The sequence below is a fragment of the Pteronotus mesoamericanus genome, unplaced genomic scaffold (genome assembly GCF_021234165.1).
Source record: "Pteronotus mesoamericanus isolate MK-2021 breed Mesoamerican mustached bat unplaced genomic scaffold, CSHL_Meso_final contig_50, whole genome shotgun sequence".
Classification (NCBI taxonomy): Eukaryota; Metazoa; Chordata; class Mammalia; order Chiroptera; family Mormoopidae; genus Pteronotus; species Pteronotus mesoamericanus.
Window position 1 is genome coordinate 31,601,947 of NW_026555186.1, and position 27,327 is coordinate 31,629,273.

At 41.8% G+C, this 27,327-nt stretch overlaps 1 protein-coding gene across 1 annotated transcript in view; it reads right to left on the minus strand.

Moving 5' to 3' along the window:
• The window catches only part of SERINC5 (serine incorporator 5), an 88,022-nt gene that overhangs the window by 43,720 nt on the left and 16,975 nt on the right, over positions 1-27,327 (minus strand). Inside the window, exon 2 of the mRNA XM_054578540.1 lies at positions 1,396-1,563. Coding sequence (XP_054434515.1) covers positions 1,396-1,563 — 168 coding nt within the window. The remainder of the gene's footprint in view (positions 1-1,395; positions 1,564-27,327) is intronic.

Consider the following 27,327-nt stretch of genomic DNA (forward strand, 5'->3'; position numbering starts at 1 on the left):
CCATTTATAAGAACTCCTTCTCTCTCCCCGCCCTTCCTCCTCCTGCTCTGACCACAGATCACACTGTACACACACCACTGCTGGGCGCACCACCCCAAATCTCTCTACCTGTTTCTCTGTTGGCAGTCTCCTAACTCAAGAATCCATAATGGCTTCCTATTTGCCATAAGACCATGGTCAAATGACTCACCTTAGCACTCAAACTCCTGCATTACCCAACAGAAAGCTTCAGAGGGCCTACTTGAACTAATGGATAAGAATATACCAAGTATGTTGAAGAAAATAGTTGTTCTGACATACTTGATTATATTTAACATGGTCTTTAGTTTCAGAATAAGGCTGGGGAGAACAAACACTTCCAAGGAGTTGTTCCTGGGGATGCCATCTCCCTTCAGGGAGGGGTTCCAGGAGGCAAATGGCGCTTGCAAAGCTCGCCTTTCTTTCCTCTCCCTTTGGAAGTTTTGCTTCCTGTCCCTTAGAAGGGAGCCCCCAGGAAGCAAAACTGTTCCTCTTCCCAGCAAACTCTGTGCCTGCAGGCAAAGCCTGCCCTGACCCAGGTGCACTCACCGGGTGGGTAAGTCAGACTCATTTTGGGGATCAGTAGCAGGAAACCCACTTCCTTGCAGGGATAAGCCACATTGTCCCACATCAGCTCTATGAGGGACAGAGGTGATGTTTGGTGATATTTGGCATGTACCTGCTGACATTGTAGTTTTTTTGTTAATTTGTTTAGAATCTGGAAGGGGAAAGATGGTGTTATTTATTGGACTCCCTCAAAAACTCCAACACATGCCTACCCCCATAACCTGGTTGATTAAAAAGGCCTACTATGGAGAAATTCCAGAAAGGTCCTATATGTGTCTCCCAGCATCACATACCAGGCCTACCTCTATAGACATTTCCAGAGAAATGGCTGGAAATCCATCCTCACCTCTGGAGACACGCACCCCACAAGTAACATACCCAGAAAAGTAAAAATTGCCTTGATTATCTAAGGAATGATCACAGGCTTTATCATATAGGACAAATTAAGTGTTTCTAACAGCTGCTTCCTGAGACATTGGCAACCACCCTTACAACAAGGAAAAGGTACAAAAGGCTACAAGAAAAACTTATACATCTAATCAGAAACATCTATAAACAAAGCGAAGACAAAACACACAGCCCTCTCCACCAAAAACATTGATTGCTTTCATACTACGACTAGAGATCCAGACGTTGAATGGTTCGCCCGCTTGGCAGAAAAGCACTGAAGAGGCTTCCCTGAAGGTTCTGAGAGAGTGAGTGTAGCCAAAACCACACTGGGGTGGGTGTGCCTAACCACTAAACTGGATGTTTCCCACACACCCTCATCAACCACCAGAAATGAGGAGAGTTGAAATGGGGCAGACTTACATGCTCTTTCATCTTGTTAGCCACCGTTGGTGACATCATGATGCAGCAGAGGACAACGACGAGAATGAAGTAGAGTGCATACATGAAGCGCGTACTCCGGGACTGTCGGATCTTGGGGCAGAAGTCACAGCAGAGGGAGCAGCCAGCAGACCCACAGCAGCAGGCCAACTAGGGAAGGAACACACAACATCCTCATAAAGCCACTGCTTTGCAAACCTGCTAACCCAACCCCAGCCCTCTGCAGATCAATCTTTCAGGATACCATTTTTCTGAGCCATCCTGCCCGTAGAGCTTGCTGGCACAATTCAGTGTGTGAACAAAGCTTTCGGCTGAATTGGTCTAATATCATCTCTAACGATAAACATTAAGGCGTGGGACAGGCCCAATAATTAAACATAAAAGGCATAATTCACCTGAAGCATTATAATCACTACTCTTAGGCAAAATAAAGACGCCTGGGATCAGCTAAAAGCTAAAGAAGCCAAGAACTAGAAAAAGGCCAACGTGAGGTGAGAAGAACATGAAAAACAAGGAATCAGGCCCAAGAAAAGGACTTGTCAAAATCCATGAGCAAAAGAATAAACTGTGTGAACACCTGGAGACACGTGGGTAAGCTGGCATCCATCCTCCTCCACAGGAGATAATGGGAGCATCCAACTGAATTTCAAAAGGAGTAGATGCCTCTTACCCTGGCATTGTTTACTACAGCTTCGTGCCCCTAATGGTAGGCTTTTCAGCTCATGAGTGGGGCCTGGGTGCAGGGGAACGCAGAGTACCTGCGGTACCCTGATAACACACACACCCTTATTTGGAGGAAACCAGCTCTTTTCTTTCTTTCCTTTTCTTTTTTTTTTTTAATTTTTGACTGGTCTTTATTGGTCAATGCAACCAGACACAATTTGGGGATAATACATAAGTAGGGATTAGGTTTCCAGGTTTGGGTCTGGTGTTAATTTTTTCTCTTTCTAAACACTATTTTTTTAAAAAGATTTTATTTCTTTATTTTTAGACAGGGTGGAAGAGAGGGTGAAAGAGAGGGAAACATCAATGTGTGGTTGCCTCTCACGTGCCCCCTACTGAGGACCTGGCCCACAACCGAGCCATGTGCCCTGACTGGGAATCCAAAAGGTGACCCTTTGGTTCACAGGCCAGCGCTCAATTCACTGAGCCACACCCGCCAGGGCATAAAGACTATTTTTTTAATAGTAGTTTTAGGTTTACAAGAAAATTGAGAAGGCAGCAGAAGTTTCCCATATACTCTTACTCCCACACATGCGTAGCCTCCCCCATTTATCAATGTTACTCACAAGAATGGTACTTTTTTTTTTTTTAAACCATGGATGAACCTACATAGGTATATCACAATCGCCCAAAGACCATGGTTCACCTAAGGGTTCACTGTATATTTCATGGGTTTGGACAAATGTATAATGACATATATTCATCATTATAATATCATATAGTATATTTCCACTGTCCTATAAAGAAATTAAATCTTTATTAAAGCATAGAGCAATAGAGTATAGTGTTAAAAGCTCAAGCTCAAAGCCACCTTGCCTGAGTTTGGGGATTGGGTCTGCCACCTACCAGCTATGAAACATGATCAAGTAACTAACCCTTTTATGACTCCTCATTTATAAAGTGGGGATGGTAGCAGTATTTATGATTATGCTCTGGTCACTTGGACCTACTTAGACATACCTCATGTTAGGAGGGATTTCTACAAGAGATTACCCTAAACTGCAAATAACTAAACCTACATGTATTACACTGTTGTCCATATGAAACCTACAACCTAACAATTCAGTCCCTTGATGATGATTTGGAAGGAAGTCCAAGATCTTGCATAAGCCGCAAATCAAGCATTAATTACAATGCCACACTATAAACATCACTTAGAATGAGAAGAGATCATAAGTAAACAAGTACAAGACAGGCTGCAATCACAAGGATATTATGACAGATCTTAGGAATGTAGTCATTTTCCAAGCTATTCCATCTACTTCATGAAACTGCCATGGTTTGAGGCCTTGGTCATTTTGTGCTATTTCATTTCTTTACACCTTGGTCATTCTGTACTATTTCATTACTTTACACTTTTGCTAATGTACTCTCTCCTTCTTCACTCAGTTTTCCAAGCCATCTTCCCCAAAGCACTCCTCTTGCTTCATAAGTTTTGGACACTGCTTTGTAAGATTAGTTATTCTACTTGGGCTGAACTAACAGATCACACAAGTGGGACCCTAACGCTACTGCCTATGTGGTGTTCTCATGGAGCCACCTTCCTTTACAATTCACTCACTGGTATTTTCTGTCCCAGATTTTACTAACTGCTTCCCACTCACATTCCACTCCCTCTCCCAGCCCCGCCTCCCTCCCCCTTGCCTTCCAAATTCTTCCCTGACGGCCTCCTTCTCTGGCGGCCTCCTTCTCTGGGCCTCCTTCTCTGGTGGCTAACTCTTCAGTTCTATGGTGTTAGATAACAAGTCTTACTGTATTTCAAATTCAAATGTGATAAAGGAAATACCCTATTTGGGATATAATGCTTCCCATGATAGGACTTTCTTACAGTAGAATCAACATTTAAACTTATCATCGCCACAGAAGGGAAAAATGAGCAGACACATGCATAACGTGAGCCTAACTCATCATTTAAAGACATAAACAGTGACAGAGATGGTTACGGAAAATGAGGAAAAAAAAATCATACTGGTTTAATCGTACTCTATTATTAAAGTCATGTGGCAGTCTAAGGCTCTGACTTTTCAAAGTTTCCTCACTTTCACTGTCTGTGTAATTCTATGATATGAATGAAAGATAAGACAGAAAGATAGATAGATATACATATCTACACACGCCTAATTTTAAAATTCAATAGCCTTTTTCGAGTAGCCTAAAAGTTATTTATCAAAGTAAACTATGCCAACAACTAAGGGTACAGTGCATTATCTTTAGCTAAATAAACATTGATATAAACAAGTAGAAAATTGAAAACAGCATCCATAAAAGAAATTATTATATTAGCATCTGGAAAAACCTCACAGCCCTGCTGATTTACCACTTCTCTCTGGGAAAGCAAAAGTTAGAATGAAATAGGTTCACATCCAGCCCCTGCCACTCACAGCTTTATCATTCTTAGTATGTCACTGCCCTGATCCTCGCCTTCAAAACTGGAGTAATTCCCGGCTAGCCTGACTGCCAGGGCTGTTCCAAGCTTGAAGAGGAGTGCCAGGGCCTTGTAACCCCAGGCTCCAGAGGGCCAAAACCTTTCACTCAACACATCCGGGAATGGAGAACACCAGGAGTGAACCCTATTGTAAGAGATGGACTTTGGATAATAATATTGAGTCAGCGTAGGTTCATCAATTGTAACAAATGTCCCCCTCTGGTGAGGGGTGTGGCTGTGTATGTGTGGGGCAGAGGGTACAGGGGAAATCTCTGTACTGTCCTCTCAATTTTACTGTGAACCTAAACTGTTCTAAAAAGTAAAGTCTACTGCCCTGCCCAGTGTGGCTCAGTTGGTTGGACATTGTCCCACAAACCGAAAGGCCACAGTTTGAGGCACATGTCTGAGTTGTGGGTTCAGTTCCCGGCCGGGGCGTGTGTAAGGGTCAACCAATGATGTTTCTCTCTCACATCAATGTTTCTCTCCCTTTCTTCTTCCCTCCCTTTCCCTCTCTCTAAAGTCAATAAAGCATGTCCTCCGATGAGGATAAAAATAATAATTAAAAATAAAATAAAAAGTAAATTCTATTTAAAAAATAACAACAGAGAAATGAACAACATAGAGCCCATCAACAGCTCAATAAAGGGATGCTGAATGAATAACGCGTGATACAGTCATAACGGCGACACTCGTCAAAGGGACCGGCAGTGCCACCCCACGGGCCCTGTGCCCGGTCATGCGCCACACTCTGAATTTCTCCAGCAGCAGTATGTCACAAAGAATTAGGGCTTTCACTTGTATGTACTGCACACTCTCTTTTTCTAGAAGAAATTATTATATTTTGAGAGAGAGAGATATCTGTATCTTCATGTGCAGTGAATGTATAGATGCAATGACTACTAACATCAATTATCTGTAGAGTTGGCCTAGATGTGGGGAGGAGAAGAAGTCACCTATTTCTCACTGGTCTGCTCTCTGTTGGTGATTTTACCATGTGTATTACCGTTATAGTTTTTGTTAATAATAAAAAAAGGAAAAGTGACTAAGAAAAGCAACAAAGTTCGAGGATATTAATATAAAAGCATTTGCAAATGTGGCATTGACTTATGTGACTTTTATTTCCTTTCGGAAGAACCTTCCCTTCCCCAAACATAGTGAAAAAGAAAAATCTCAAAGAGCCCTTCACACCCTCCCTTTAGCCAACTTCCTTTGAAATAGCAAAGGCATGAGTAGCAAAGGCTTTTCTAAGTACAAGGTGCTTTGTTCTTGCCAGGCAGAGTCACAATGGAAAGGATACGCCAGCTGCTTGATGTTACCTGGAGCTGGGCCTCACTCCCAAGTGAGATTTCTTTTCCTACCTAAGGATTCCCCCAACACACTCACACACTCGCTCACACACCCCCAATAAATAAATAAATATCAGTCTCCCTCTCCGGCCTCCCCACTGGCCATGGACACAGACAGTTCTAAAGACTGATCCCAGGCATGTGAAGAAATAATCACAGAAACATGAGCTAGGGCTGGTAGTAACTTCCAGATTCCTTTTCTGTCAAATTAAAAAGCACAATTTCTTTATTACCTAGAATCCTCCGCTGGCAACAACACCAACGGGAAATAGCAAAGAATCAGGAAGAAAGCCAAATGTCATAATCAGTATGAGCACATAGGCACACACACCACATGTTATCTCACTCATAAAAGTCCCCCTCTGTCTCCACCGAGTCTTATTTTCACAGTGCCAAGAGGTTTGGATGCCAGGTTGTCAAGCCCACATGGACTAGGAGGGAGTAACTGGTGGGAAGAACAAAAGTCCGAGAACTCTAGGACCTGGATTCTAACTGTGTGGCTCTGGGCAAGTCACCTTCCCTCTCTGGGTCTTGGCTCTCCTCACTTGTAAACTGAGGGAGCCTGGGTGGCAGACAATAGATAAGTAAATCGGTTTCATCTCACATTCAACTCATTGTGGCAGTGGCCTCCTGGCATGCTGAGCTGAGGGGGGCTCTAAGGCTGAAGGTCTCAGCAGGGAAAACGCAATGGTGAGCGAGTACCATCTGCCAGAGGCACGGTGGCATCTATGCTTCATTCTTGCCATCGCCGCAGGAGGCGATCTGACATCCTGCCATCCGTGAAGTCTTAGATGCTAAAAACATACTGTGAGAGGCAAACACATTGAGTTAGCCCCAAAGCTAGAAAGAAGAAAGTCAGCCAAAAAAAGAAGTTAAGAACTGAACAGCGCAGCAGTCAAAAGCTCTCCAAGCCCCTCACAGGTAACATAAGCATCACTCTAACTGTTTCATGGTCTCTGTTTTGCAAGGCACAGCTTCCCCAGCAGTGAGAGAACTCCTCTGTGATGATGGCCCAGGCATCCGTGAAGTCACACCCCCTCGGTTCCATTTAGAGAGGCAGCAAAGAGCACAGGACACTTCTGTCACAAGAATCGGCCCAAATGTGGGTCACAATTTTTAGTTTCGATGCTTTCATTTTTTTGTGTGTAAATCCCTCAGCAATGTGGAAAACATTCACTCTGAAAGACTTATTCCTCCAGGGCTGTGGAGAGCCAACTTGGCTTTAGTGCATCTAAACCAACTCCAAACTGCAAAAGGAAAAAAATCTTCAAGTCTAGCACCGCCCTTCATTCAGTCCCTTTTCCTGACTTGGAAAAACTGGATCACCAGCAGAACTGAGGAAAGTCAGAAGATTTTTTTTTTTAACCACATGAATTTTAGTACTGTTCCTGACTAAGTAGCAAGGGGAGGCACTGCGGTAAGGAAGGTCCTCAAAACTAAAAACTGCCGAAGCTGTCAGAAGTGGAACCCAGGTGGTCTGGGCATGCCCGGCAGTTATAACATCAAGGAAATAGAATAAAAACATTAACGACATAAAATTGGATTCAAAAATTTTCATTAAATGGTGCTTTCTACACTTGAATGATATTTAGATTTCCGTATCTTTCAGTAACACACAATACTACTCATGCAACGTCATGGCCCACTTCTCTTCTTTCGCCTTTGAGGCTTTGGGATTGCCTATGAATCTCGTGGGGTGGGCAGAGAGGCAACGAAAAATCGAGTCTACTTCCATAGCAATGTTCATCTAAGTTCTAGATTCAACAGCCAACATTTTACAGCTCGTTCTCCTCACTCTATGCCCAGAAACAGCTTCCCATGGACTTACACGGACTTTTTCCCCACCACAACAGAAAGGCAGTAGTGTCGGTAAATAGCAACTCTTGCCACCCCTGCCCCCATGATCCCAGGTGCTGTCTGTTACTGGTGATTATGCAAGGTGCAAGGGACTGATAGGACTTGAAAGCCAGCAGAACGAGAACACGCAATTCCTCCGCTGGATAAAGGATTATCTTCCTGCCCTACCAGCAGAGTTGCAGGCAGTCCCTAATTCACAAGATGATTGTGTTTCATAAAACTCAGCACATTTTACATACTGTGTTAGTAATATGTGCTGGTTTGTATGAGTTTACAGTGGATTTCTCCCTACAAAAGAATATACAGCCACCTATTAAAGCTTACTTAATCCACAATATTAGCTAACAATTAACAGAGAAATTAATCTCTTACTCTTTGCAAGGCACAACAAGCATTATTATTAACTATTATATCACCTTCACTTTACAGAGCTGAAGCAGAGGCTCAGTGAGGTTAGGCAGCTTCAGGTCAGAGGAAAGCTGAAAGTGGCATAACGAGGGTGACCAGGGCAGATAACGCTCCCCTGAAACCTTGGTCTCCTGCAGACGGGGAACTACCTAGGTGAGGAGGAGGAGGAGGCAAGAGGAAAAGCAGTTTTTCTCTCCTGTCCTTGGGTGTACAGTGAGCAGCTCACCACTCTCTGGAGAAGGCGTCTCCCTTGCGGGGCCCCATCCTCCTCCCCAAGCAGCCTGTGGCCTCAGTAGACCCAGGTGACCTCTGTTGGAGCCCCGCCCCAAGCAGCTGAGCCTCCCCATCACCAAGCTCCCTACCTCACCATCAAGACCTATCCCATATTAAAAGCCCTATTCCTAATCCTGTGAAAATAACCAGACTATTCATTCACCCAACTATTATTACATCACATACTGCGTGCAGTGTTAATTCCTGGGAATGAAGCAATAAGAGATCTGTTTCTCCCTTGACTAAACAAGAATATATAAGAATGACCATCTGTGCGTTGTTTAGAAAACAGAAAGGAAACCTGGATGTTCAAGGAAAGAGTAATGATTAATGAACATAATAAACCTATTGAAATAATATAGATTATACAGAAAAATTTACTGCCATGGAAAGATGGCCACATTGTCTTAACTGAAAATAGTTAATAACACAAGTCTAGAGAAGGCTAGCATTTGGGGTAAAATTATAACAAGACAGAGATCAGCAGTAACAACCAAAAATAATCTAGAAGGGTACACCAGGATGTCAACGGTAGTTAACAGAGGTGCAGGATTATGAGTGACTACGCTTTTCTGTATTTCCTGAACAAGCACTTATCTTATAATTAGAAAAAAACATTAAAAGTTTCTGTTTTGTAACAAAACAAAGCCACATTTTTGTTCTATCTCCTATTTGGTAAGCATTCAAATATTTGTTAAATAAATCAACCAGTGAATAAATGAAATACACGTCAGCTGTGAATGGCAGCAAACAGCCAGAGTGAACTCCCACAGTGACTAAGGCATACAGCTAGAACATTTTTACTGTATATACCTTTTAAAAAGGTTAAAATGGGAAATTTTCTGTTTTTTTAATCACAATAAAAATTAAAATCCTTTAACCCTTGTAATATTTTTTGAGTTTTATTTACACAGATAAACTTTTACTTGGTAGAATCTGAAACAAAAATAAAATGAGAAAAATTAAACAACTATCTATAAGTTTAAGGAGTTAAACAAGCTATATTTTTACCCAGTCCAGAAATCAGCTCTCACACATATTTCCTTCATCTCGGTTTCTTACATTTTTTTCTTTTTTGAGTTTAAAGAATTCCTTAAAACTCCGAGGTTTTCACAGTCCTTCTCATTACTGTGAGAACAGGATTCTGAAGGTCTGTCAGAGAGTTTCTGACAGGTGGTTTCTCACACAGGTTTCAACACTAACATGTTAGTTCCCAACATCAACAGCATTACCATGAAAAGCCAAAAGGCAAGGGCCAATGTCCTTCCTTAAAAGCCACTCAGTATCCACAAGGTCCGAATCTGAAATAGGCAAAGACAGACTGTGAACACTCGCAGTGTTTGACAATGGAACTGGGACAAAAGTCTTCTCAAGGTGGGGAGTCCCTTTCTCAGGAGGTTAGGGTTACTTTCAGCACCAAAGAATGTTGATCACGTTCTTTATTTTCAGGCAGCAGTTGGATTCTTTGAATTATTCCACCACAACACCCTCCACATGTGATATATTTTAGTAGGTTTAAGGTTAAAAGGTAAACTAACTCGACTCTCTGGCAGTTCAACAGGAAACAAACATTCCTGGGAGGCAGATCACTTACAGCGGGTTGTCAATCTCAGCCCCACGACACTGGGGGCCCTAGAATTCTTTGTTGGGGGCTGTCCTGTGCACTGTAGGATGTCCAGCAGCACCCTTGGCCTCTGCCCTCAAGATGCCTCTACTCCACCCCACCCCCTTCTTCCTCACAAGTGGTAACAATCAGAAATGTCTCAGACCATTGCCCTTCCACTGCCTGTTGAGAACCACTGATTTAGGGGTTAAGAGCAAGAGCTATAGAGTCAAGCTGTCTGGATTCACACTGAAGCTCAAATATGGTCTGATGATGCAGCCTTGGTCCAATTCCTAGGTCTCAGTTACCTCATCTGTAAAATGGGAATAAAGATACTTCACAGGGTTGAGAGGAAGATTAAATGAGACAATTCAGGCAAAGTTTTAGCACAGAGCCTGACGCAGGGTACACCCCCTGCCACCCCCAAAAGCCAGCTGTTCTCATCTGCATCATCATAATCACCTCTGTCCCAGAGATGCCCATTCCCTTCAGTCCATCAGGTCAGCATGGAAAGAATATGGGAGGGGGAGGGAATCCAACTGTTAATACCTGACTTAAAACAATTTTTTCATTTTTCTGCCCTAACGTGGATGATAAATGAGTATGTTGAAGGAAAATACTTTTAGAAATAAAACTCCTAAGATCAGAACCCAAGCATCCTAGCCACTTGGGGAAAAGCTGTTCCGCATGTGAACACTTCCCACACACCTGAAGACTAAAGCCATCCTCACCGCCACCAAGGGAGAGAAACAAGGCAGTTGAACACTCATTTGCACCCACGAAAGCCACAAATACCTGCCGCAAAACGGGGCTAAGAAAGGGGGAGTTGAGCGAATTTTAGAGGAGGAAAAAAATGGTATAAGAAAATGAAGCCTTAAAATTCAAAATGGAAAAGTGTAGAATGTGGGAAGAAAAGTGCTTATGAGGTTTAAGTTATTTTTAAAAGTTACTTTTAAATCTCTTCATCAAAAAAAGAAAGAAAACAATCCTGCTTGTTTAACTTTATAAGAGCTTATCAACAAGCAGTTAATGAAATACAAAACCCAAAATTTGCCTGACTGTGTCATGGAGATTATGCGACAATGGAGAAATCTGCCAAGCCCCTTCCAGGAGATGCTTTATACCAGTCCAACGCCCAGACCCTGCCAAGCCACAGCATGCTTTACAGCCTGGTGACAGAGGCCACAGCGCCAACCCCTAGCCAGATCCAAGTATGCTCTGGGACGGGGATGTGGGGGAGGAAGAAACTGTCCTCTACCCTCCTTTCGGCTGGTCTAATAATTAAATACACAAGAGAAAGATTAGATCAACAAGAAAAAACAACCCAATTACAGTGCACACCCACATGAGAGGTTCAGGGACAGAAAGTTAAAACAAGGTGTGTATGGCACTCAGCTAAGGGTGAGGTAAGGTGCCTTGAGGCTTCAGGGGGGAGGAAGTCATTCACAGCGTAAGAGGGGCAGATTGATGTTCTGTACTTAGAAGTTTGCCCTGCCCCACAGAGAGGTCATAAAAAGTTATTTTCTGGTAATAACTGTTAATGGGTAAGCTCCCACCCCCCATTTTAAATCTTTAAGGGAGAGGTAGAAGTTGGTCTTGGGACCACAGGCCCTCAATTGCCTTCAGCTCAAAAGGATCCACATGCCAAAATAGCACATCTTGGGGAGGCCTGTTCTGAATCCCTTCAGAGAGTGGATGTGAGTTATTTTACCAGCTCAGACAGTCGAGCAGGGAGAACCTCAGAGCTCAGCTGGCCAGGAACTTCAAGGGTTTAGCGGTACACTAAGGTCAAATGAAATTCTATGTGCAGCTCCAATGCATAAAATGCACGGATGCACTACAATAATACAAATATACTTATATATTCATACAACCATTTATTGAATGTTTACTAGTGACCAGGCACTGTTCTAGGAGATGGTAGTACAATTCCTGTCCTTATAAAACTTACATTCTAGTGCATTTATATCATAAAACTCAGCACACCAAAATTCTACCCAAACTGAAACATGTCACAGCATCTGGGCTGAAAGTGTCTGATCCCGTCCAGTCCTCTCACTTTCCTAATGTGAAATCTGAAGCTCCAAATGGTCAGTTGATTTGGCTCAAGGACAAATCCAGAGATGGGCATGAGTGGGCCAGCAAGAAATACACCAGCTTATTTAAACAACTCAGCAATCTGGGGGAAGGATGAGCTAGCTAATAACTCAGCTCTGGGTCTCACACTTCTGTTATCTATAGTGCAATAAACTAACAGACAATCAAAACAAGTACATGAAGTCGCCATGAGAGGGTTTAAACAACAATCAGCTGCCCCTAGTAAGAAGGCAGTAAATGTCTAAGTGTCCAATGTCTTTTGAAAGGTTTCCCTCGCAACCCAATTAAAATGAAAGGCTGGTTGCTCCAGACGAGTTAACCCTGGGGTGGCCATAAAACTGAATGCCCTTGGACAGCAACAGGGTTCGTTGGTAAATGCCCAACTTCCTGATGTACCCTCCCCCCCTTCTGAAAAGGGAAGAGCAACCAAGTCCCGCCTCCCACCCCACATAAAAGGTCAGTTGCTGGCCACTCTCCCTCCCCACACCACAGAAGGGAGCCACTCCTGGAAAGCACTTCTGACCCACTACCTGGTGACGTGATGCCCTCTCTGAAGGGTAGTCTAGCTCCAGTGGTTCTATGCAAGGAACACTTGCACATACCACCTACCTTAGATTTTTCCAGCAGTCGGGATTTTGCATAATCCTATTCTTTATCATGTACAAAATGCCCGATAAAAGGTGACACGCCAAACTTGTTTTCATGTAAATGAATAAGCTGGAAACAAATATCAGACACTGGGCCTGGGTTGGTAAACCCACAGCCCTATGTGGATGTCATAGATGGAGGGAGCCCACATTGCACTCAGACTCCTGTCCCCCCTGGGGAACCACAGGACTCACGACATTCCCACAGGGTCGCCCTCAGCCCTCCCTCTACTGCTCTCTGTCCTTCTGGATGAAAGCCTGGTGGCCACATGAAAGGTCCTGGTTTAACAGCCTTCACCTGGAGCTGAAGTAACACCCGCACTGTTTTCCTACAGCCTGAGGAAACACTTTCTCACAGTTAATTCCACCATTCATCAGTCTGTCAAAACTGCAGGAAGCCTCTTCCCAGGCCTCTTCTCCTTTCATCCTTGAAGTGTATCCCCTCCCCCGACTGCTGGCCTGAAGAGGAAGGGATGGACAGGTGTGTGCCTTTCCCCAGCAAATGTCGGCCTATGATTGCCTTTTTCAGTTGAAGCGCTGCCAGGTGCCCAGTGGATTTTAGCAGCGCCCATTCGACCCCTCTCCGACCAGGTCCTCATGACAAGGTCGGCTGGCGCCGGTGAGGCCGCTCTGATTCAGGCACGGGCTGCCTCCACGGCAGGTACCTTCATGCACAGGCAACCCCCGGGCCCCCACAACTGTCCCCGCAACTTGACAAACTTTCTGTTAATGTTCCTAAAATACACTTGCAAAAGGAACCAGGGTCAAACGAAGAAGGCCATGAATCATATTTTTTCCTATCAAAATACCAACAGAAATGAAAATATTCTCGTATAGGGGCCCCCAACCCCAACTTTCACCTTTTTTATTCATCAGGACACCACCTCTGCCAGCGACATGGGTGGGCAGAGGGGAGTCTACAGAGAGATTTCCCTCAGGGCACTCTTTTTAAGGAAATAATTCACTCGGGTTGGGAGTGGCATTCCTTCTGCTTTTTAAAACTATAAACATAGAGAGCTCTTCTATCAGCCCTAGACTGTGACGACCAGCACCCCAGCATCAAAATCAAACACATGGACCACAAAGCCAGGCTGATGCAGATATTGAATGAACTACTATTGGTAAACAGGCTTAAGGGGCAGGCAGTTCAGGAAATGGACCTTAATTATAGTTATTTGTTCAGTCAAACCTAGCATTTCTCAGTCAGCTTGGTAGAGTGCATGTTGGACTGAGCAGAGGGCTCCTTTGATGACTCTGTATTTGTCTTGCCCCTCCTTCCTTCCCCCAGAGCCCCAAGGGGCAGGAAGCAGGTTGGGACCGGGGCAGAGCTGACAGGCAGATGAGGCCTCAGAAATGGGGGCCTCCACCCTCCACGGAGAGAAAAAAAAATCACAGCACCAGGTCTTATCTCCCAGACAGGAAGCTGGGGGTCGAGGGAAGGGCAAAACAGTAGTAAGTAACAACAAAAAAAATCTTTCTGGTCCCTGACTTGGACCTGGGGAAACTTTAGAGCTTGCTGGAGTGAGTGGAACAGGTTTGGCAAGAATGTGGGTGTGAGCCCAGAGAAAGCTGGAGTCTGGAGCAGCCTGGAGGAGGTGATGGAAAAAGGAGGTGGAACCAGGGCCCCCAAAAAGACCAGCCCAGAGCAGAACAAAAGCAGAAATTGCTCCACAGCAAAAGCAGAAGGTATTGGGCAAATTCTAAAAAACCTTCCCAAGTGTGATTCATCGGCCAGCCACTTGGACACCACGAGGAGCCTGTCAGGTGCCACCGCAGACCTACGGACTCGGAATTGGAAGGTGCACTTTAATACGCTCCCCAGGTGATCTATAGCTGGTACAAAGTTCTGCCCAAGCTCAGGTGCCATGGCTAGTGATTTCCTTACGCAGCACAGCGGCAGGGCCTTCTGTTCTGGGTATCCAGTACCAAACAAATCCAGGGAAGGTGCAGGTATGCATTCAGATTGCTCCTTTAAACCATCCTGTGTTTAAAGATGACATTTCATACACCTAACAGCAAGCTTCCCCAGCTCTTCATTCAGGACTCTTCAGGATGGCAAATAATAAGAGCCAGTTTCCAGTGGGATCAAACACTACTTCAATGCCACCAGATAAGGGAATGACAGAATGAAAAAGATGTCTTTAAATAATTTAATATAGAAAAATGCCAATAGAAACTAACTTGGGGAAAGATAAATACACTAAAATATCAACCAGAGCTGTGAAGTTATATGACCTCTTTATTTTCTTTATCATGTCTTGGGTTTTCCAAGTTTTCAACATCAGCATGAATTTCTTAAGTTTTCTAAATTAAGAGAAAATTTTAATAGGTGAAAAATCAAAGAGTAGAGATCTTCTGATCCAGAAAAAAGTAAAAAGCTCATTTAATTTGCTACCTTCCACATGTTTTATGACTTGCTATTTTATGTATAAAATTCACTTTATTGGGGTATGTTAAATAGCAAGGCAACCTTGGCAAATCAAAGAATATCAGAAGAGAAGAAACACTGTAAATTGAGTTTCAGGGATAGCTTCAATAAAAGTGGCCCCAGCCTCCCTCCTGGGGTAAGCTCCTCTGGGGAGCATCCTATTGTTCTGTCCTCTGGGAAGAAGCATCACCCAACCAAGCAACCATGGATGGGCCGGTTTTCAGGTGATTTTTCTGGGGCAGGGCAACGCTTTAGGGATCCACTATCACCATTACCTTTCATCAACACTAGCAAGTTCGGTGTCTACAGGGAGTCTTAATAATTTGCGATATGGTGGTCCCTGGACAGAGATTTTACTCTGTAAGAACAAAACTGGGCCACCTGGGAAGAAGACCCCAAACTGTGGCCTCTGCTCCAACCCAGGAGTTCTTACACCCTGCTATTTTATCACCCCTGTGTCACATGCTGGACCAAAGGGTCCATCACTGCAATTAAATCATGGGAAATTTCTCCTCATTTGCAGGAACAGAATCTAATATAGTTATTTTCCGTATTCTTGATGCTCTGGCATCTGGGCCTTGCTGACTCAGGAAGGACTGCCCCGCCCAGGGCTAGCCAGTTCCCAAAGACAGCAAATTGTTCCCCTGTGAGTGTACCTCTATGTACAAACCAACCATCCGAGGGCCCACAGTCTGGATTTCCTCTTCGGTCTGCCTCTTACACTCCAGGAGGTAATAGTTCTCAGGACCAGATACCAGACAACCAGAAACCATCCCTATACCCCAGGGCCCACTGAAATTATTCAAATAGCCACTTCTAAAGTGGCTTACCCTGCCTTGCCTTGCCTTTCCCAAGGAAACCACACTGAAGGCTCCCGCCCATGCTTTCCCCTTGAGGCTCTGCCCCCTGACTGGCCCTGGAGCTTCCTATGGCCGTGCATGGCCTGGGCCCTCCTCCTCCCTGGGAGCGGTAACAAGCTTTCTTTTCAATGGCAGCTGTCCCCTGATCTGTTGGCTTTGCCATACCTGGATAATAATAAAATCCATATTTTAAAACATGCTGCCAAAATGGCTCCATTTTCTCAATTTTCATTTTTTAATCCCATAAATTTTCCTTACACTTTCACCACCTGCTCTCAATTATGTACAGGCAGACGTCAAACAGAAAGAACACATCATGATATTAATGGAAAACTAGGAATCAGGAGATGATGTTTAGCTTGCTTTTTCATGAACAAACATGCCTGGGATTTTACAGGACATATATAAAATAATCATATTCTGCTATAAAGCCATATCTAGTTCTTATCACTGACTTTCTCAGGGAACTGAGTAAGCAACACCATGCTTTACAAAGAGAACGAGTTTGAAAGTCAACGTTCTAATCAAATTAAACTTACAGACTAAATTCCTCATACCCTTAGGCATGCAGAAAAACTGCAACTAAAGTTATTATTTAAAATTCTAGAGCAAAAAAACAAAATTTAAAACAACACTAAGACTGCATTGTCAAATGCAACATCCCACTCACAACTAGAAAGAAGGTCCTGACAGCAGGCATTTTGCCAATGTCCGGTCTTCCCAAAGAAGGCAAAGAAGAAATTGGGATAAATAGGGGAAAATGTAGAAAAATGGGCCAAAATTAGACAGCAGAAACAACAGTAACAAAAGCAACAACTACAAACAAGTTTGTAGAAAGTTTATTGAGCACCTATTTTTTGCAACAGGTACTTTACAAGATTCTTTACATACATTACAGTATTTAATGTTCATCATAACCCTACATTGTTACCACCAACCTCTATTATAGATTTTAAAATTTGACCAAATAACAAGGACACACCAAGTATGTGGAAGAACTGGGATTTCTGCCTCAGCTGGATGCCTCTTAAGTTTAATTTTCCCGTACTTTATAATGTTTACTTACCAGCGCAATACTTTTTTGGAGGTGGGGCAGGACAGAAACTAAACACTGCTCCTACCAGTCTACACATGCCTTTCTGCAAATTAGAAAAGGCATACAGCTTGAGTAAGCGACCAGGAGCTGGATTTCAGCTCTGTGCGCTCTCTACGCGGGTTCCTCTGCGCAGAGCACAAACTGTGCGACCTTACACTCCCCACGCAGACTCCTGACCTGCTTAATCCTCTTTCCTGGATTACGTTCCTCATATAAACTGTCTTAACTCTACCAAATTCATCACAATTGGAATTAGGTATTTTGGGAATGATTTATTTAAAATCTGCCCCCTGCACTAGACTCTATATTCTATCAAGGCAAGGACGATCCATCTTCTTTGAGGCTGCTTCCCCGGAGCCTAGCCTGGTGCCTGCAACAAAGCAGGTGCTCCATAAATATTTGTTAACCAGCTCAGGAGCTCACTGTCTACCAGAAAAGATAGAGCTTTTATTGAAATAACTGTGGCATGGGAGGGAGAGGCACAGAGCTACATGAATGGCGCATGGTGCAGCCCCAAGGAGGGAGATGTGACTTCTAGCTGAGGTCATCCGGCAATGCTCATGGAAGAAGTGGTGTTTTGTTTTTCCTTGTTTTTTTTTTGTTTTATTAGAGTCCAATGTCTGCACAGACCAGAGGCAAACATAAAACTATTTCTACCATCTGAGAGGAGGCATCTGCTTCTTGATCTTTCTCTTTGCATTTTAAAGATTATAATAGCAGGTATGCCCATTATGGGATTAGTGAAATTGTGTCAGTTCTTCACTCCAGAACCTGTAACCTAACATCACCCATGAGTTGAACTCTCTGCTGAGGCTTGCACTTCCCTCGGGAGACTACACTCCTCCATTCTCACTCCCATTAAAGTGCAACACTCTGATCATGCCGTCACAAACTTCCTGTCATTCTAGTTGATAACCACCCTACATGATAGGTAGAAGAGCAGAGTTATTCCCTCCATTACAGAGATGAATGTGAAACCTGGATAAGTCACTTTACTTTTGGAACTTATTCTTGTTCTTTCTAACACAGCACCCTGCAAGGGTAAGAGTGATGAGAGCAAAACCTTGACAGTGTAAAGAGAGAGAGGAGACTGGCAACACTAGAAAAGACAAAGAGAGCCCTGGCCAGTGTGGCTCAGTTGGTTGGAGCACAGTCCCGTGAACTGGAAGACTGTGGGTTCGATTCCCAGTCAGGACATATGCCTGGGTTGCAGGTTCAGCCCCGAGTTGGGGAGCCTGCAACTGATCATTGTTTCTCACATTGATGTTTCTCTCCCTCGCTCTCTCCCTTGCTTCCCCTCTCAATGAGCACGTCCTTAGGTGAGGATAAGAAATAATTTTTTTAAAAGAAAATGGCTGCAGGTTTGCTACCTTGATACTGCTTTGAAAACATGGTTGTGCTTTAAGCATTGTATGCACTTGCACATGCACATGTGTACCTGCATGCACATACATGCACACCCAACGAGAGCAAACAAAGTTCCCAGAGACAGAACAAAACCCCAGAGCCCCAGCCATACTTCAAAGTGTCAAGCTGTGCAGAGTTCCACAACTGAAGAAGGCAGGAAATTATATCCTGTACTGCCATCAAAACACCAAAAATTAAAGATGGGAGTGTCTCAGGCAACCAGGAAGGTCCTTCTACCCAGTAGTCATTATAAATAATAGCTACCTACCATTTCTCAAACACTTCCTCTGTATCAAAGCACTACACTAAGGTGCACCCTAAACACTTCCATTTAATCTTCTAAAACGCCCTACAATGTAAGTATCACAATCCCCATTTTACAGATGATGAAACCTGATTTTTCTGATTGTGAAGCTCGTCAGAATTCCAAAAACTGTTTTTACATGATCACATCTTGAGGAGACCTGGAATACACTGTTCTGAAGCCCCCTCGCTCAGCCCTCATATAGAAACATAAAACCAAGAGACCCCAAAGCTGGTATGTGCAGGGAAGGCCGGATGCAGTCAGAAGAGCTCGTTGGACCCATGTCTTCCTCATCTGCCCTCAGACACAAAGGCTTGCTGTGAGAATATCTAGAAAACACACTGTTTTCTAGGTATTAGGTAGGGTCCTAAGTTCTTGGCAAAGATTTATTTTTCTCCTCACAACTCCATGAGATAAATACTGATTTACCATTTTTATTGGTATTTTTATAATTTTTTCACAAAGGAAAAAGTATTTTTTTGGCATGAAAATGTACTACTTTTATAATCAGAAAAAATTTAATAAGCTATATGGACTTTCAAAAAGTGAAGAAAAGACGAAATAAGAAGCAGAGAAAAACACAGGAAGAGAAGAGAGAAAAACGAAAAAAGAACACCAATTCCATTTTTTTCACCAACAAGGAGGCTGAGGTGGAAAGAAGTGAAGTGACTCTCCTAAGGTCATGAGATGTAATCTCAGGCTACTGGGTCCTAAAACCCTCACTCAAACTCTATGATGCTTTCTCTAAAATGGAACAACTATCAAGAATTGCTGACATACACACACAATAAAATTATTTCGTACAGAAAGGGATGATGTTTAAAAGTTTCTAGCAATTATTTTGGACTCAAGTTAGTTTGGTACTGGTAGCAAGCGTAAAAACTGTCGCTTTCTAAAATGTCCCACAATTCACATTTTTCCCACTATTAATGTTAGAATACGTCCCTCTCATTCTAGATACATAAAACTCTTCAAAGTTAACTATTGATATTACGACAAGATACAAAACAAAAGCAGAAAACAAAAATTATACTTTAGACTTAAAGCAAATTTATTGATCAACCCAGAAAATGTCCTTTCCCCCAAAATATCACCTTAATAGTTTTTTATACATATCCCCCCCCTTTTTTTTTTGCTAATTTCACAACTTGGGATCATCTCTTTTCAGAAATTGTATAGAACAAAATGAATTTGCAACCATCCTTTGAAGTTACCAAATAACTGAAAAATGATCAATGGAAACAAACTAGAATTTGAACTCACCTATATTAAACATTCATAGTTTAAGCCAACACTAAGAAAGAGTAAAAGAAAACAAATAATAGAAACTTGCTCCCTAATATACGTAGAAATCTCTTGGCCTGTGAAGCAATACAAAACCAAAGACTAGTTTCTCCCCATCCCCCCACCATATCAAAGTTATCATGATGAACATCTGTAAGGATTACATGAGATCAGCCATGTAAAGTACTTGTAGTCCATGTGCCTGGCACATAACAGATGTTCTACAATAGCCTGTAGTATTACATGCTCATTCCATTCAATACAAGGTTAATATACTCTGCTCCTCAGTCACCTCATCTACAAAATACAGGTAACAGCAGTTCCTACATCAGAGGATCATTAGGATGGAAGGTATATTCAAAGTACTTAGAACAGCAATGCTAGTTACCAATGTTATTCTTAGGGCTCTCAAAAAGGAAGCTCGGAAGCTTGCAGGGCTAGTGTCTGCACCTAGTTGTTTCAAAGCAGCTATCACCTCATTTCCTCAAATTCAACCCAGGGCTGATGGCTGGGAGGACTTCCCTGGTGGCCAGTTCTCTTCCCACTGCTCAAGGCACTTCCCAGGGGACAAGGGGCCCAAGGGCTCCCTTCCTCTTGGCAGCTCAGGCTGCTCTAGGAATTGAAGCTTTAGCATCCTCAGGTCCATCACCTAAGCCTCACATCTAAACAAAAAGCTATTTATTCCCTTTTGTATTTCTGTTGGCCAACATTTTCCAAAGGGGGCTTGAGGGGAGAGGAGTTTTATAACTACCTAAACAAATAACAACAAAGGCGACTGCTCCCAAATACACAGCCCGCACTTCCACGTGCTGTGATGGACTCTTCCACGTGGGCAAGTTCTCCCAAGCTGTGAGGCAGTTACTTTTATTATTCTCTCCACTGTAGCAAGAAAATCTTGGGCACAAGGAAATTAAGTTGCCCAAGGTCATAGCTTATTAGGAATAAGGACAAGACCCACACTCAGGTGTGATTTCAAAGCCAGCATTCTTAACTCCCTCACCAAACTGAGCATAGAAAAGAAAACACAAAGGAATAACACTTTATAAAAACAGTAATTACTTTGGAAAACCAAATCAAAATTTATTTCCCAATTAAGTTATTGCTTAATAAGTGAAAATATTAAATAAAGAACCAGCTACCACTCCATACAACAAGAAGTGTACTTTAGCCCTGCTAACCCATTTACCAGGAACAGTTGTTTTGGGTTTTTTTTTTAAGATTTTATTTCTTTATTTTTAGACAGGGGGGAGGGAGAAAACATCAATGTGTGGTTGCCTTTCACGCGCCCCCTACTGGGGACCTGGTCCACAACCCAGGTTTGTGCCTGACCGGAAACTGAACTAGCAACCCTTTGGTTCACAGGCTGATGCTCAATCTACTGCGCCACACCAGCCAGGGCTACTCAGCGACAGTTTCCTACTGTCAGTGTTTATATTTTGTGATTTGTATAACCTAAATCAATTCTCATGCCTCTAACATCTACTACTTTGTGTAATTTACAATTAAACTCCAGTTTAATCTCATGATCACACAGAGATGAGTCAACTGTCTAAGAATGACTAAGGATGACCAATCCTCAATCCCCAAAATGTATTCTCTAGCCCACTGACTGACAATCCTGTTAGGTAGAATAAATAGTACACCAAGGCAGAGAGGAGGAGGGAGACATGTCTCACCCACTAACTCAGCAGTACTGGACCTGATCCAAGTGCCAGGTGTTCTGAATATCACAGGAAACACCATGCAAACACCTTGAAATTCTATGTATTGTTTCCACTCTTTGGGAAAGAAGGCCTTTGAAACTATGTATTCATCCCAAGGTTTAGGGAGTGGAAAAGGAGAGGGTCCACAGTGCCCAAAGAAAAAGCCCATAAATAACTTTGGGTAACAGCCTCAACTTTAATTAACTGCCTTCTGTCATGTGTTTATTTTACAACAAGATGAACAAATGTGGTCTGGAACATGGTAAGAATTGTGGGCTAACAGACCCCCCCCACACACATACCTATGTTTGTGTAGTCATCTCCCCCGGGGGGGAAGCTGGGACCATCTTTATGTAACTTCTTCACCCCATCCCTCTAGCTATAAGTCCCCAAAACAAGGGACCTAATGTTCTTGCCTTTCTCCTCTACCTCCACAAGGCCTATTCTCTTCCATGAGAACGTATCACTTAATGAACTCTGCTGGCACACTAATTAAGACTTGCTGATCTGTAATCCTTAACTGCGTCAGCAAGAAGAACCGAGTTTCTCCCTTATCAGTCTCACTGTTAAGGGACTAAATCCCAGATGAGTAATTCCTCTAATGTATAGTCAATTTTAAAAAAGTAACACAATTGAGAGCCCAGAAATAAACCTTAACATTTATGGTCAATTAATTTTTGACAAGTGGGCCAAGATAATTCAATGGAGAAAAACAGTATTTTCAAAATATGGTCCTGGAACTGAATATCCAAATGCAAAAGAATGAAGTTCAACTCCTTCCTTACACCCTACACAAAAATTAATTCAAAATGGGTCAGACCTAAATGTGTGAACTGAAACTATGAAACTTTTAGGAGAAAACTCAGGATTAAATCTTCATGACCTTAGGTTAGGCAAAGTGTTATTAAATATATGACCAAAAGCACATTTACACCTGAAACTAATAGAAAATTATATTGAATGTAAACTGTAAGAGGGGGAAAAAAAAGACCAAAAGCACAAGCAACAAAAGAAAAAAATAAATTGCACTACATCAAAATTTAAAACTTTTATGCTGTAAACAATACCATCAAAAAAGTAAAAAGATAACTCAGAATGAGATAAAATATTTGCACCTATTATATAAGGAGCTAGTATCTAGAATATATAAAGACTTCTTAAAATTAAATCATAAAAAAAACCCAATTTAAAAATGGGCAAAGGATCTGAATAGACATTTTCTCCAAGATATATGAAGAGACAATAAGTACCTGAAAAGATGTTTAACATCATTGCTCATGAGAAAAACGCAATCAAAACCAAAATGAGTTACTACTTCATACCCAATAGGATGGCTGTATTTAAAACAAACAAACAGGCAACTGTAAATGTTGCAGAAGATGTGGAGAAATTAGAACTTTCATACACTGGTGGTAGGAATGCAAGATGCGGCAGCCTCTTTTGAAAAATATCTGGCAGTTCCTCAAAGCTTAAATATAGTTACCATAAGAGCCAGCAATTTCACTCCCAAGAGAAATGAAAACATGGCCACATAAAAACTTGTAGCAAATGTTGATAACAGCATTATTTAAAACAGCCAAAGAGTGGCTACAATGCAACAACTATCAACTCATCGATGAGTAAAATGCGGTATATTCAAAAAAAGAAATGAAGTCCCGACGCATGCTTCGACATGAATGAACTTGAAAAGCATGAAGAAAAAAAAAAAGAAGCGAAAGAAGCCAGGCATAAGAGACCACACACTGTATGGTTCCATTCGTATGAAATTTCCAGAATAGGCCAATCCTTACAGTCAGCACGTAGATTACCAGTTGGTTGCCAGGGCTCTGAGGGTGTCTGGGAGGAAAATAACTGCTAATGGCCATGGAGGTGACAAAAATGCCCTAAAATTAGACTGCTGTGAGAGCCGCACAACTTTGTGACTATACTAAAAACCACCGAACTGTATACTTTACATGTGTGAGCTATCAGGGCATGTAAACTGTATCAATAAAACTAATGTTATAAATTTGACAAAGAATTTCTTCAATTAAAAAACAACCTAATATAGTCCCTTTCAGACAAATAAGCAAGTGTCTAAATAAAAAAATAAATAAATAAAAGCAAGTGTCAAAAACCGTAAAACCTCAAATAATAACTTTAAAAGGTTGGACACTTCTGCTCAAGAGAGAAGTAAAAGGTTGGGCATTTCTCCAGTTCTACCTTAAGAACAGAAATAAAACTATGAGGTTTTTTGAGGTTTTGTGAACACCTGTTAATTTAAACAGGAATAAAGTGTCCCCAAGGGCAAATTCCCAGCATTTAGGAGTTGAAATTGTTTCATGTGTTTCTTAAATTATTGGTCAGCTATAAAATGCTTTGTAAAGTCTGCATAAAGTATTTCATGGATCTTTCAACGTTTAGTTTTAAGACACTGCACATTGAAATGGCTGAATCTTGTACTAGACAGGCCATTTCTCTAACAATTTTCTTGTCTTGTACCCAAGCAGCCCTTTCAATACCTCCTAATAATCTACAGCCAGTTGGAGTCCTCTGACAAAGACTGAGCCTCTTGACCCTCACTTTTACAGGTGCCGTACTCTTTTTTTTCTAGTTCTATTCAGCTCATATACTTGAGTTTAAAAAAATTTATTTACATATGTAAATTGTGGGTAACAAAGAAAAAAATAAATTACACCACACAGCCATATCAGCTTGCAAACAAATTGATAACTTCAGTTTCCTATCTTAATGCAAACATGGGCTAAATCTGTTATCTTTAAACCCGCTTCCTAAATACAAAACACAACTACACCACCAGCACCAGCCCCACCACTTCCTCCTCCTCCTCCTCCTCGAGGGTCAAGAGTAATATCAAAATGAAAACAATGCCAGAAAATGCAATTATAAATGTTAGAGGTCATGCACATAGTTTACGTTAAAACCTAAAGCTTACTAAAACAAGCCTGAAAAGTTTAAAAGCAGCAGCCAACACACGCTCACGCGAAATTCAAACAGAGCAAGGTATCAAATGAAAAGCAAATGCCACCACCATTATCCCCCAATATCCCCTCTTACTCCAGCAACCTCTGTTGACAGTTTCTAGTGTATCTTAAAAACTCTCAGATATCTATGCACATACGGGCATCTTCATACATCACATTTGGCTATTCCTTTTGAAAGTTATACAGAGGGTCATCATGCACAAACGGCTCTTTAATCCCTAGTCAACACTGTTCAGTATATTGGAATCTCTCCTCTGCACGCACAGATTTTCTTCATTCTTTTTAAGGATGACATAGTATTCTATTGTATAGAAGGCTAGTAATTTATTTAAAATTAGTCTCCACTACCTATGATTAATGAAGATGTTTTGCCTTTACTTCTAATACAAAAAAGAGTAAAATTGCCAGATCCAAGAACATAGACATGCTTGACTCAAAGAGATTACGCTAAGTTAAATATTCCTCCCAAGGTGAAAAAACATGAATCCACAAAGGTAGATTTTCCTATCATCTTGTCAACTCTGGGTATGATACTTTTTAACTCTGTCAATCTGATTAATGAAAAATATCTCACTTTGAATTGTATTTTTAAATTAGGAATAAAACTAAATAAGCATCTTCTCACGTTTATAGGCCATTTGCACTTTCCCCTCCTAAACTATCTATCCCTGACTTTTGTCCATTTTTCCATTGTGTGTCTTTTCTGTTGATTTATAAGAACACTTCTTGTAAATTAAGGAAAACAGTTCTATCCTATGAATCACTGTGTATCCTTTGTGTTTTGACTTTCTTTACATAGTCAACTTCATTAACTTGGCTTGTGTATCTTCCATCACAATTAGGAAAACCTTGGCCATTGCAAAATTATTATTTAAAAATTTCACTCACACCTTCTCTTATGTTTGTTACATTTTTTCCATGATGGTTCTAGTATGCTTAATTGTCTTTAACTTCATTTGAACAATTTTGTTAGATTATATTGTGACAGCTATCATATCATGTTTCAACATGCACTTTCAAAAAACTTAACAAAATTGGTGAATTTTTGTGCAGCCTTTTTAATATTGAAGACAGGAGAAAACATGCAACATTTTCAGCATATCATGCATAATTATTTCAAAAAAGGTAAAAACAACAGAAATGCAAAGAAGATTTATGCTGTATATGGAGAAGGTGCTGTGACTGACTGAACATGTCAAAAGTGGTTTGCGAAGTTTCTCGGTACATTTTGGCCAAATAATTCTTTTCTGTGGGGCTGCCTTATGCATTAGAAAGATGATTAGCAGCACCTTCTAGCGTCTTCTACCCACTAGAAGCCAATGGCAGGAGACAGCTGACATACTCAAAATACCCAAATCAATACAGTTATTGGTAAAAATGAAAAATGTGTATTTTATGGAAAAAACTAAATGAACTTTTTGGCCAACCCAATGATCCTTTTTATGGACTCACCCTTTAACCCATTTTAATACTGTGAAATATCAGAGCTACACATTATTTTAATGCAAAGCATGGATCAAACCTCAAAAGAAGTTTATTCACAACGTAGAGTTCGGGCACTGCTATCCCAAGGGAGACTGCCAGCCCTCCCCCTAACAAGTAACATTAATGAACCCACATTCTGGGCCAGCTACTGTTCCAAGTGCAACATTCTATGAAGATACTAGTAATTACCCCATTTTACAAGTGAGAACACTAACAGAGAGACCAAAGGCACACCGCTGGTAAAGGGCAGGGGCTGCCCTGGCTGCCCATCACCAGAATCAGCTCTTACCTGCTCAACGACATTGCCTCTAAACTCCTGTGGGCGGAAAAAGGGGGTCTATGGAAAGTGACCTCACCAGGTGATTGGACCATAAATCCCTAACTGGGCAGGTCATGGGGGGGTAGTCACCCCTCAAGCCTGTAACTTCTTAATAAAAAGTTTTAAGCCAGCCCTGTCCATTGTTCTTGTGCGTCTAGGTAAATACACCTTTGAGATACCAGAAGTAATACCCCTGGAAGAGGGTATTAACCTTCAAGAGGGCACCGTGTCTTGTTAAATAGCCTGTAATCCAATCCCCACCTTGCTTTCTCCCGCCTCCATTTAATCTTTCTTGTTGCCTCCTTAATTTCAAATGCATAAAAGCTGCGAAACTGTAATTCTCTGAGGATTTGAGATCTTGCTCTCCAGCGTAAGTCATCCGTTTGCCTCAGATAAACTCTCATAATAATTCTCTACAGGTTTGGATATTTCTTACATCAACACTATCAACAATTTTATTAAAAAAAGCCTGAAAATGCACATCAGAACTACGTCTAAACGAATTCTCTATAAAGCATGCTTTCCCCCTTCCTTTCAAACACACAGCTTTAGCTTAGCTCAAGCACTAAAATCTTAATGATATTTGTGAACATGTAAAGTAAGCTACATGCAAAGTACAGCCTACATCTTCATGTCAAGTTTTGAAAGCATGTTATACCTGTCAA